We start from the raw sequence: 12031 nt of genomic DNA on the forward strand, positions 1-12031 counted from the left end.
AACAGTCAGAATGAGGCACCTCAGCATCTCAGCAGTGTGGTGAGCAGTGTGGTGGTGCTGCACCATCTCAAAAGCTTGGCGGTGTTCTTGTGTAACTGTCTGCCATCTGTTACTCAGAAGCGGCATTACAAAGCGCTGAGCAATGGACTCCTGCGCTGCAGCTTCTGCCTGGAGCCAACAGCAGCTCAGCAGCTTGCCTGGGGGTCCCCTGCAGAGCCTGCAGCAGAATGCTTTGCGGGCCCGAAACTGCAGGTCCCGGGTGAGGCTCCTGAAAGAGGTCCAAGGTGCTTGGGATGCTGCAGAGGTGAGTTCTCTTGCTGCTCCCCCTACCCGTCCCATGATGGTCATCTACCTGGGCCTTTGCTGGGACAAAGCATTGGCTGGGGAGCCTACTCCCACGTTTCAGTGTGCAGAGTTCTGATAAAGGCAAATGCTAGATCAACCCTGGGGTTCTGTGTGATGGTCTTAGAGCGCAGGTAAATCTTGAAAGGGCTGGCAACAGTGCTCACCTTTTCTGGGCTGTTTAATTTCACCTGCGGTTCCCAACCCCAAACTTCTTATCTATAATCCAGTCAAGAACTCTCTGAGGTTGAGGCAGGACTTCCCTGTGGCTGAAAGATAAGGTACCAAAAACAGGAGGCTTTGAGTAGACGCCTCCATTTCTCAGTACATGTCTTTGGGGAGACATCTTATTGAAGAAGGAATTCCAGAGCCCTGATTTACAGCTGTCTCACCTGTGCGGAGGTATGGGAGCTTGCCCTACACTGAGCTCTATGGGGAGAGAGGGGCAGGAAGGATGGTGGCTGCCACAGTGGGTGCATCATTCTCACCTCCCCAAGAAACTCGATGAAGCAAGCAACCCTCCAACAAAAATGGCATGGTTCCCGCTGCCTCTGCTCCCCAGACAGAGCAAGGTTTCCCCACTTTGAGTGCTCAGATAACACCAGCACCTTGCATTCAGCTTTCACCACTACTCATTTGCTTGTCAGAGGAGGTATTTTCCCTCCATTTTACAGATGAGGAATCGAAGACTGGGAGAAGGTAAATGACTTACCCAAGACTCACACAGTGAGTGTGACAGCTAGGTCAGTACTCTCTGGTCAGTGATCTGGCCGTGATTCCAGCCTACTTGAGCCTACATGGGAATTGGAGTTAGAATTTGCTTTGCTTCTACATCCAAGCGGTTTTAATCTGCAAGTGGGAGGGGGATACAATTCCCAAAGGCCCTTGGGAAAAGGGGCTTTTGAAAGATCACCCTCTACACCCAGTATCCTCCTGCCCAGGGTCACTTTCCAAGAATCCCATGTGGTTGTTCCAACTTTGGACCTCTTTTCTTGCAAGCACAAAGCCCTGATGCTTACAGGGAGAGAAAACCTTTATGGGTGATAATTGCGCCTTAATTTTTCAAAGGATATCTTTAAAGTTAAAGTTAGACCAGCTCAGCTTTCCTTCCATTAAGCAGAAAAAGTTACCAGGCACCTGCAGGCAGGCATAGAAACACCCTGGGGAGTTGGCTGACCGCGGCCTTGGCCCTCAGTAGCCAGGCAAGTGAACCGCGGGTTTGGGGCAGCAGCCCTGCCGGCGCCCTGGAATCCCAGCGCTGGCTGTGGTAGGACGAGCACATTGGGGGTGGGACCCCGGCTTCAACGCCACGTGCAGCCCCCGCGATGAGCGGGAAAGTCCTCCCAGGCACAGCGCCGCCTGGCGAGGGCCGGCCCTTGGGTCCCAGCTGGCAGCTGGGGGTGGCGGGCATCCCGAGTGCACCGCTCCCGCCCCGCCCCGCCTTGCCCCAACCCACGATGGTCTGGGAGCTGCGCCCAGGGCTTGGCGCTGGCGGCCCCGCAACAGCACCGAGCGTTTCGGTCGGCGGGCGGCGGTAGCGCCCCCTCTCAGAGCCCCGCTCACTCCCACCTGGGCCCGCTCCGAGTCGGCCTGTCTGTCGGGCCCGCCCTCCCTGCTCACTCCCTCCGCCCTCGTGCTCCTCCCGGGGTGCTTGGCACAGCCTCGGATTCCTCCCTCTCGCTGCTCGAGTCAGTTTCCCTATCGGCGGCAGCGGGCAAGGCGGCGGCGGCGGCGGCAGCCGCGGTGGCGGCGTGGGGAACATCTCGGCAGCCACCGCGCTTCTCCCGCTGGAGCGGGCGTCCAGCTTGGCTGCCCTCGGTCCTTCCCTGCCACGTTTCGGGTCGCCCTGCACCCCCCCCACCCAGGCTCGTTTCTCTTCGAAGCGGGAAGGGCGCCTTGCAGGATCCTGCCGCCCCTCCAACCGGATCCTGGGTCTAGAGCTCCCCAGAGCGAGGCGCTCGCCAGGACTCCTGCCCCGCCAACCCTGACCGCCGGGGGGTGCCCCAGGGACGTAGCGCCGCGGAGAGGAAGCGGCAAAGGGGACCATGCGGCGCCTGACTCGTCGGCTGGTTCTGCCAGTCTTCGGGGTGCTCTGGATCACGGTGCTGCTGTTCTTCTGGGTAACCAAGAGGAAGTTGGAGGTGCCGACGGGACCTGAAGTGCAGACCCCTAAGGTAGGCGGCTTGCCGGCGCGCTGGCGCTGAGCGGTGGCTTGCGGGAGGGCGCGCAGCCCGCGTGCCGGGTTTGCGGGCTCCCGGGAAACCAGGGCGAGGGTCTGGGTGCTGCGAGCAGGTAACAGCCGCCGGATGTGGCTACCATGTGATGTTTCTGGATTTTAAAACGCTCGGGGGCATCTCCGGACCCGCGGTGTGCATGAGTGGCAGTGGGTGTGGGTGGTGGGCGCGCGCTCGCCTGCGGAGCGGGGCTCCCAACTTGAGCTGCGCGCGAGGGTCCCGGGGCGGAGGGGGCTCTGCGGACGGGCGGCCCAGGGGCTGGCGGTCTCCGGGCGCTGCCAGAGGGTCGCCGGCGGTCGGGTCGGGCCAGCGCCCGGGCGAAGTGTGGCGGCTGCGCTGACCTCCTTCCCGCAGCTGCCAGGCCCGACCTGGGGAGGCCGGAGGCCGGGTGCGCCGCGCGCGCCTGTGCGTTGCGGGCGAGCGCCTTGCAGCCTCCCGGGCGGCTGCCACCCCTGTTCTCTAACTGTTCCCGACCCTCTCAGCTGCATTGGAAGTTGAATGTGCCCAGAACACCACGAAAGAGCCTGTAAAAACAGACGCCTTGGTATTGGCGGGGAGTTGAGGAAATGGGAATCCAAGTGGCTTTTCCAACTCCTGCTCAGTCAGTTCCTGTGAGGGAGCCAGAAGGTTCCCCCTATAGGCTCACTCTTACCTTCAGATTCAGAGCCCTGTAGGGGCAAAGGGAAAACTTCCCCATGGCTCTCCGAAGGTTCACTGAAAATCAGTTGACAAAAGGCAGATCAATAGGAGAAAAGGCATAATAATTTATTTGATCATAGTTTTTCGTGACATGGTAGCCTTCCGTTTTCTCTTCACAGATTTGGCCCGGGGACACGGAAGGAGGCCTCTGGGGGATTTCCTGGCCAGCCAAGCAATCTTTATAAACTGGGTCCAGAACAGTCGTCTAGGGGTCTGGGCAAAAGCCTTGGAGGAGCTTATGGTCGGAAATGGGAGACTGAAAAACAGGAAGATGTGGGCCGGAGGTGCCGTCTCACCAGTTAAGTACAGTACAGAGGGCCTACTGTGTGCCAGGTGCATAGTAGGTGCCTTCCTCATAAGTAGTTGTAGGAGTTGGGTGGTAATATGCTTGTTTCATAGATCAGGAAAACAGGTTCAGGGTCTTTAAGTCACGTACCTTAAGTCGTTCTACTGGTTTGAACTCCAGCCTCCACGCTCAGGGTTTCCAGTATATCAAGTTGCCTCTCGGTTTCCCCTTTTTAACCAAGTCTTCTAGCACTTATGTTCTGGAATCTTGCCAATGCTTTGTCGATTTCAACAAGCATTTATTTAGCACCTATTGTGTGCTCAGGCAGTGTGTTAGGTGCTATGGGTAGAGAGAGAGAGAATTTACTCTCTGGGGGGAGAGGAGTTCACTCATCATTGGACCAGGATGTGAGGTGTGCATAGGGCTAAGAGGGTTCAGTGCACTGGGTGTCATGGGAGCCTGAGGGCTCCCTGGAGGAGGAGGACATAACAGAGCTGAGCTGAGAAGGATAAACAGGTTTGTCAGTAGGTAGAAAGGGCATTCCAGGTAGAGGTTAACTGCATGAAACAGGCTCAGAGGAATGACACAGCACGTTGTGTGAGTTTGGCATAATTTGAGCACAAAGTATGTGGAGGTTGGAGGGATAAAGTTTAGGGAGGTGTGTAGGGGCTGGGTGGGGTAGAATCTTGTGGGTGTGAGGACTCTTGGAGAGGGTCAGGCAGTGAGGTGGCGAGGCCAGATTGATGACTTCAAACCACCTTTAATAGCACCAGATCACTTTTCTCACTCAGCCCCTGCCCATAGATCTGGAGAGCTTTTCTTCTTTTTCCCTAGGTGGTTCTGCTCCCTGTGATGTAGTTAGTGATACCTGCAGGGACATGAACTTTCTCTGTTTTGCTTCGACCCTCATTACCTTAAGCTTGCTTATTCTTAATTTACACCAGGGATCTGGGACAAGAGACCTGTTTCTTTCTTTGCGCACTCTTTGTCCCTCCTCCTCTCCTGCCTCTTCTTATCCTGGCGTGTGCTCAGCACACATTTATCACAGGCAGCTGTATGCCAGGCTCTGTGCTGGGTTTGGGGGCTGCTATGATGAGCACGCTGTGTCCCTGTCCTTTGGCATGGGGGTGGGGGGCCACATAAGTTCCAGGATGAGGCAGAATTACCAACAAATGAGTGGTACTTCAAGGTGGGGAGTGGTTTAGTAGCAGAAGTCAGGACATCGTACTGTGCAGTCACAAAAGAGGAAGTTTTCTAGTTTTGAACCAGTTGCTCTTTGTCTTAACATCTTGTTCCTTCTTTTCCTCATTTTCTGTATCCTTCTATAACCATGAATTTTTATAGACTTAGAAAATCTTGACACCTCTTACTATTAGGTGTCTTCTTTTTTTTTGTTAGTATTTTTCTTCTTCCTGTTTTTCCCTTGTATGTATGTCCCTCTGTATCTTAGTGTGTATGTACCTGAGAAGAGAGGAAGAAAGACAGAGACTCCTTAGGTAACGCCAGAACAGTTTTATTCCCTGTGACTTTGTATGACAAGTCCAAATTTATATGACATGTCCAAAGGAGCACAGTGGTACCGAAACCTGGCTGCATGTCAGAATCACCTGGTGAGCTCCATTAACACGCAGATTTTTGGGCTTACTACAGAGATTATGCCTCTGTGAGTTTGGGAGAAGGTTCTAGAATTACTGTTTTTACCAGGGCTGCATGTGATTCTGAAGCAGCCTATTGATGGGTGGCATTTGGGAGCTAGATGAAGAATACCAAGTCTGTTGATCGTGGTTTGGTTGGCTGCATGTAAATATGGTCAAATGATTTTCTTCTTGAGTGTGCTTATGGACCTAACCCATGTAAGCCTATGCGTGCATATTAAATAACAGCCACCAGCATTTCTATAGAGCTTTACAAATTCACAGACTCCATTTACATATATTAGTTCATTTAATACTCACAACTGCACAAGGGAGACAAGATAGTACTTTTATGCAGATGACATTAAGGAGGTGAAAAATTTGGCCCAAGCTAACCAAGCTGTCCAAGTGGCAGCATCAGGACAAGAATGGAATGGGATCCCTCCTGAAACTGCCCACTGCTTGCTTTTTCCATGCCGTTAAACCCAGAGACTGCCTGAATTGACAGCAGGAATTCCCCACCCACTTCCCAGAGCTCCCGTGGCTCATCCCTAGATCCTCACCCTTGGAGAGCTCCCAGGGGGTTTGTGTAAGGGAGGTGCTAAGGCAGGAGCTACTGCGGAGGGACATCACCCCTGCCCTTGGAAGGCACCATGTGGGGCACAGGAGGCTCCCCTCACTGGACGGAGCACACCCTGATGAGGAGAGTCCCTGTGTTGGGTGGTTGCAGAGGCGTTGGTTTAGGAGGCCATTTGCCAGGGCAGAGATTGTTTCTTCAACAGTAGGAATTCAGATGGGACTTCCATCTATCATAGGGAAAAAAATTGGTTTTTGAGTGAGTTCCGTGCTCTAGGTTTTCCTAGCGTGTAATCATGGGGACAGCTCTTTGCCTTGGACATGCTGAAGCCTTGGAGAGGTTTTCTTCCTGCTGAGGCCTCTAGGCATCTTTCCAGCATGGGTGAGGGAGACAGCTTTTCTTCCAAAGCAAGAGGAGTGGGCTCCCTTCCTTTGAATGTATTCAGAGAAGTTGGGAAAGGTGTAGACATTGGAGAGAGCTGTATTAAGTGCTCCTGGCCTGGGGAACCACCCGACCCTTAGATTCTGTGGAGCAGATTGCCTTCGGAGAGGCAGGTTCTGGTTCTGGGCCATGAGGCCCTTGTTCTCTTTTCCTCGTGGTCTTAGGAAATGTCTCCACTCACCTAGTGACAGGATCTCCAAAGCTCCAAAGAGGGTGGGATGAAATGAAATCTCTGGTCGCTGGGCCCCAGTGCAAGTGAAGTGAAGAAGGCATGCTACACTCCTGGCTTAAGGAAATTTATTAGACTTTTTTCTTAGTTTCAAGAAGGGCTGATTCTTTCTATTAATAGCTCAAGTAAAGAGTTCTTTAAATCTGACTTTTTAATGTTAATTTCATTCTTTTACTGCCTCCCCCCCCCCCCAATTATCCAGCAAAGCTCTAATTTCTAACTGAAAAATCCTGTAGCAAATTCAGTGTTTTAATTCAGACTGTATTTGAATGGTAAATACTATGCCACTTAAAAGTAGCTGAAAAATGTTTGAATTTCTTCTCTCCCTATCATTTGTTTGCCGTTTGGAGAATCATACAATAACTGACTAAAATTTTAAAAATATCAGCAAATTTGTCTCTTATTTCCAAGAAACTAAATATAGTCCAGGTGCTTAGGGCTTAGTAAAAGCAAAAGAATTGTAGGCCTGAGGGTAATTTTCGAGGAAGGTATTGGAAATGTAAAGGCTTTGAATAAAATGCCTCTGGCCCATGTAAGTGTATTGGTGCTGTACTAGAAATACAACAAACACCATTAGAAAATAGCTTGTCTTCCTGTAACATTTGCATCCCACCAATGCCTTAAGTATATGACACTGTTATTTTATTCCTCATTTAGTAGATAATTTCTCTCATTAAGAAAAGTCATAAATTTTAGAGAGAGACCCTATTAATCTACTCATACTCGGTATGTGCATATTGGACTCTGTCCAGGGAATTTTGTAACCGTCCAATGGGTTCTTGTTGCCCGCTTCCTAGACAGAGCCAATGTATCAAGACAGGGGAATTGCAATAAAGAGTTTAATACACGCAGAGTGGCTGAATGGAAGACTGGAGTTTTATTATTACTCAAATCAGTCTCCCCGAAAATTCAGAGACTGGGTTTTTTTTTAAGGATAATTTGGCGGGTAGGGGGCCAGGGAGTGGGAAGTATTGATTGGTAGGGTTGGAGATGAGATCATGGGGAGTCAAAGCTGTCCTCTTCCTCTGAGTCAGTGCCTGAGTGGGGGCCACAAGACCAGATGGGCCAGTTTATCGATCTGGGTGGCGCTAGCTGATCCACCCAGTGTAGGATCTGAAAAATATCTCAAGCACCAATCTTAGGTTTCACAGTAGTGATGTTATCCCTAGGAGCAACTGGGGAGGTTTAGAATTTTGTGGCCTCCAGCTGCATGACTCCTAAACAATCATTTTTAATCTTGTGGCTAATTCGTTAGTCCTACAAAGGCAGTCTGGCCCCCAGGCAAGATGGGGGTTTCTTTTGGCAAACGGCTGTTTTCATTTTTGTTTCAGGGTTCTTCCCAAAGTTAGTGCAGCCTACACCCAGGATTGAACAAACACAGCTTGGAAGTTAGAAGCAAGATGGAGTCTGTTAGGTCAGCTCTCTTTCACTGTCAATTTTCTCATTGTTGTAATTTTTGCAAAGGCAATTTCAGTGTGACTCTGGCATGACCAGAAGTAGCCCATGATGAGATGCATGCTCATCCTTTCAGTTGCTGTGCGGGTGCCTGTACAAGGTGCTGTGCTTTCTTTCCATTCTAAGGCAGTTCCCAGGAGCAGGTGTCTGGGTGGTGGTACACAGCTGGCTCCTGCAGAGGCTCTTGTGAGTGACTGAGAAATATGCAAATGGCAGGTTGGAATCCCAGGTAGTCAAGAAATCGTATGTGGTCACTTCCTAGATGTCAAGAAGCTTTTTCTAAAACAAAAACAAAAACAAAAACAAAAACACTGAGCCTCTATCCCATGGGTATGGTGAGAAATTCACCGTGGGTCATTTTTGGCCTATTCTGGGTTGTCCCAAGGCCCAGAGTCCAGGCCTCTGGTTGTCAGCGCTGAGTCAGTGGCGGATGTGCTGTGTCCCAGCTTCCTTTCACTCTCCTAGCCCACTCTCTCCCCCAGGTCCCTGCAGGAGGCCCTGTCCCAGGGACCTGCAGATGGAATCTCTTTTAGTCAGGCTGGGGAGCTCTATCTCTCCCTAACCTTTGTTTCCCAAAGTGACCTGATAGTTTTTGGAAAGAAATACCAGGAATTCCTCTCTCAAACTTCCCCAGAGGCACAGAATGATACCTACTCAAATCAGAGAAGACAGAGGGGCAAAGCAGGAAGGGAAGATCCATTAATGGCCCTGTCACAAGCCTCCCCAGTCTGTCCAGAGACTAACCTTTTTCAGGGCTGCCCATCTGGTTGTATCATTTAAAAGTGCTAATTTCCACTCATCAGAGGTCATTTATAAACTGAACAGGGACGGAATAAGGCTGCCGTGGGCTGACGCCTGAAGCCCAGGATTCCTGCACAGCTTGGTTTTCATGCCATCTGATTTTACCTCCTGTGCCTACATCCTTCACCATGCCTCCCCATCCCAGCTTTCTAAAGTGGTCTTATTCATTGTCAGACATCCAGGAACCAGTTTTTGAAGAACTTCATTGCTTGAGCCCTTGTTTCATTTCTAATGTTTGCAGTTTTGTCACTCTTCTATAGCATCCCAAAGTCCCCAATGCATTTTTTGGAAAATAATCTGAATTAGAAAGCAGGGCCAGATCCCCAGCTCCTCTCCTGGGGGAGTCTGTGAACCCTGCCATGGCTTTTGAACATTCCACCCCAGAGACCCAGAATCGTAGACTCACCATCTGTTTGGGGAAGTGAGTCTGGGCATGCCCGTGCCCTCTACCACTGGCTGCAGGCCCCTGCCACTTGCCTGTATCTATCCTGGGCTGGGTGTGAGCCTTTTTCCTCACAGGGTCCTCAGAGACTCATGCTGCACACAAGCGGCAGGAGATAGAGAGAGTCCCACCTTCTCTAGCTCCCATCATGTCAAGATCAAGTGTGTTTTACTCCCTGAGTTTCCTGATAGACATGGCAGCCAGTGTGGCCACTGGCAGCGCCAGGGGTGACTGAGATTCCTCTCTTCCTGGCTCAGTCTCCTTGACTGTGAAATGGGAGCAGCTCACTCTAGAACTGTCTGACCCCCACTTGCTTGCCAGCAGTCTGAGTCTTTTCAGGTTAGTTATGAATAACTGTGAAGTGAGACCTTATGGCTATAAATAATTATACTACAGATACTCTGTGTCTATTACTTTTAATTATTTTACCAGAAATGCTAGATTAACCAAAAAATAAATCAGTCTCAGTCCTCAGATGTTGAGCTGATTAAGAAAGAACCCCTTTGGGATACCGAAGAACATGAACACACACATATACACACACAGGCACACACAACAGACACACACACACACACACACACACACACAGAGGTACCCTGGGGAATTCTGCAGGAGCTCCTGCAATGTGCTGGCTCTGGTATTTTGGTATTTCAGAATAAATGGCCTGATGTGACCTTCTGGGGTGACAGTCTTTGCATTTGGCAGTGGCTGCTGCCATCCCAGGGCCTAATGAGAGCTAGAGGCTGACAGAGGGACAGAGGAGGGGACATCTCTGTGGTGTGGGAGGTGTGTGCCACCCAGGGCATCCTCTTTCCTCCTGATGTTCTGTCCATGCTCCATCCTCCCCTTCACATTCTTCTTCTGTCCCCTGAAAAGCCAGCCTGGCTATACAGCCCCAGGGTCCTGGGACAGGGGCTCCAGTGGTGGCTGGCCCTCTGCCCTCTGCTCTGTAGAAGCCCAACACTTCCCTGCAGGCCCCAAGGTCAGGAGCAGCCACCTCTGAGAGCACCGCTCTGGACACAAAGCTAGTTCTTTCCTGAAGGAAGGAGGTTGCCACTCTGGCCTTTCTATCAGCAGGAGCCCTTATCGCTGGGAATACAGAGCCATCTGATCCCCTGCATCCTGGACAATGCTGGTTTCAAGTACAAAGCCTTTTCTGCGTGCCATTTCCTGGAGACAAGATGAGGCACTTAAAAAATAATTAAATTCTCCTTATGTCACTTGTCTTCTTAACTGTAAGCACTACAGAGATCTTTCAAGGAAATGCAGGAGAGCAGGGCACACTCACATGTCTCTGCCCTGGGATTTGAATGCCCAGATGAAGAGAACAACCACCCCGGCTGTCTTCTTCCTAATGATCCTGCTCTTGTAACCAAATCTGCATGCATGCTAAGCAAGGAGAGAGCCTGAAACATCTATAGAACTAGTAGGACCACTCTCTCGACGAGCTCTCTCCAAAGAGGTTAACTGTCTCTTTTCTCTGTTTGCACTATGGTTTGGAAATAAGGATTTTCTTCCTTAGTTGTCTGGGCTGAAGATTTATGTAGCTTCTCTTATTCCTCAGAGAACAGTAATCACTGATGTCCCTCCCACCCCCCACCTCCCAGCCATAGAGACTGGTCCAATCAATATTTATGTGCCCATCTCTCGCAGCTGCAACATGCAGGCATAATAGATGCCAGATTCCTTGATGGCCATTGAAAAATTAGCTGGTGCCTGTATTTCAGGCTTATTGTTTCCTAGGATCTCAGGGAGATCAGGCCACGTGGTCTGTGGATTAATTAAGGCACCCAGATAATTGGCTATTAATAGATGGCCAATTGATGGCTGCCAGCTGGGTGCTGAATTGACTAATGTCCTTATGGTGGGCAGGTGGTCTTTATCAGAAGAGGAGCTAGCTGAAAGACTTTACTAATTAAAGGGTGAATCAGGAAAAGAAGATAAGAGGTAGCTTTTTTCCCCACCACTTGGTGTGATGTTTTACGGTTTACAAAGCATTTATATCCACAAATGCCTCATTTGATCCTTACTGCGACCTTGTGAGGTGAGTGTTATTATTCTTCTCATTTTCTGAAGTGTGATGAATCTGAGGTGATAGCAGGGTAGGGACTTGGGCAAGCTAGCCTAACCAGCAAGTGGGCTTCAACTCGCTCTTTTGACTGTCACGCATATGCTGTTTCTGTTAAGAGCCACGCTCAACTTCAGGTGAGATTCCTTTGCCAGGGAAGATGAAATATATATGTGTATGTTATATGTTTGTTTTCATATGGACAAAAAGCTAGTGCACTTGCTGAGAAAAGATGCCCTCCCTCTGCTGAAACGCCAGCATTGCTTTGTGGTTTTTTTTTTTCAATTTTATTTTTTAACTTACAGAAGGGAACTGGAAAAGGGATTAAGGGAAATATAGAGCTTGTCTCTGGAAGGCCACCAGAGGGTCTGGAGGACTTTGGGTTTTCTTCTAGGAAAGGCCAAGTTTAACCCATGCTTGGGCCAGTCAGGGCCAGTCCACGGGACCACTGCTTTCTGGAGTGGGAAGAGCTGGGACTGTAACGGCAGACTCGGTGGTGAAAGAAGTGGAGAGAGGCTCTCCGCCCTTCCCCCTCCCCACAAGTACCCCACATCAGGTACTGACTCTGGCCTTAGCCAGGAGCCCACGCTGCCCTGCTACTACCTCCCTCCTGGGCCTGCAGGGTTTGCTGGCAGGACAGGAGGCTGTGCTGTTCATTCCTAGGCTGCTCCAAGTTAGAAATCAGCAGGGTTGTGGAGTTAAGACACAAACTGTTTGAGTCCCTTTCTTGATGAATGTGGTCCTTAAACTATAGGAAGCAATTTCCTTCCAAGAGGAAAAATGTCATTTGAAAGAACCTAACACATCCTATTTGAAATGCAAG

The 12031-nt window shown here is 50.4% G+C and overlaps 1 protein-coding gene across 3 annotated transcripts in view; it reads left to right on the top strand.

Moving 5' to 3' along the window:
• Positions 1-1837: 1837 nt before the first annotated feature.
• The window catches only part of GALNT14 (polypeptide N-acetylgalactosaminyltransferase 14), a 227353-nt gene continuing 217159 nt past the window's right edge, over positions 1838-12031 (top strand). Inside the window, exon 1 of one of the 3 annotated variants that reach the window (XM_024354279.2) lies at positions 1838-2516. In XM_024354279.2, coding sequence (XP_024210047.1) covers positions 2388-2516 — 129 coding nt within the window. In that variant the 5' untranslated portion in view covers positions 1838-2387. The remainder of the gene's footprint in view (positions 2517-12031) is intronic. The other 2 variants (XM_016948294.3, XM_016948296.4) reach the window with 2 other exon arrangements.

This window comes from Pan troglodytes, chromosome 12, assembly GCF_028858775.2.
Source record: "Pan troglodytes isolate AG18354 chromosome 12, NHGRI_mPanTro3-v2.0_pri, whole genome shotgun sequence".
In the NCBI taxonomy this organism is placed as follows: Eukaryota; Metazoa; Chordata; class Mammalia; order Primates; family Hominidae; genus Pan; species Pan troglodytes.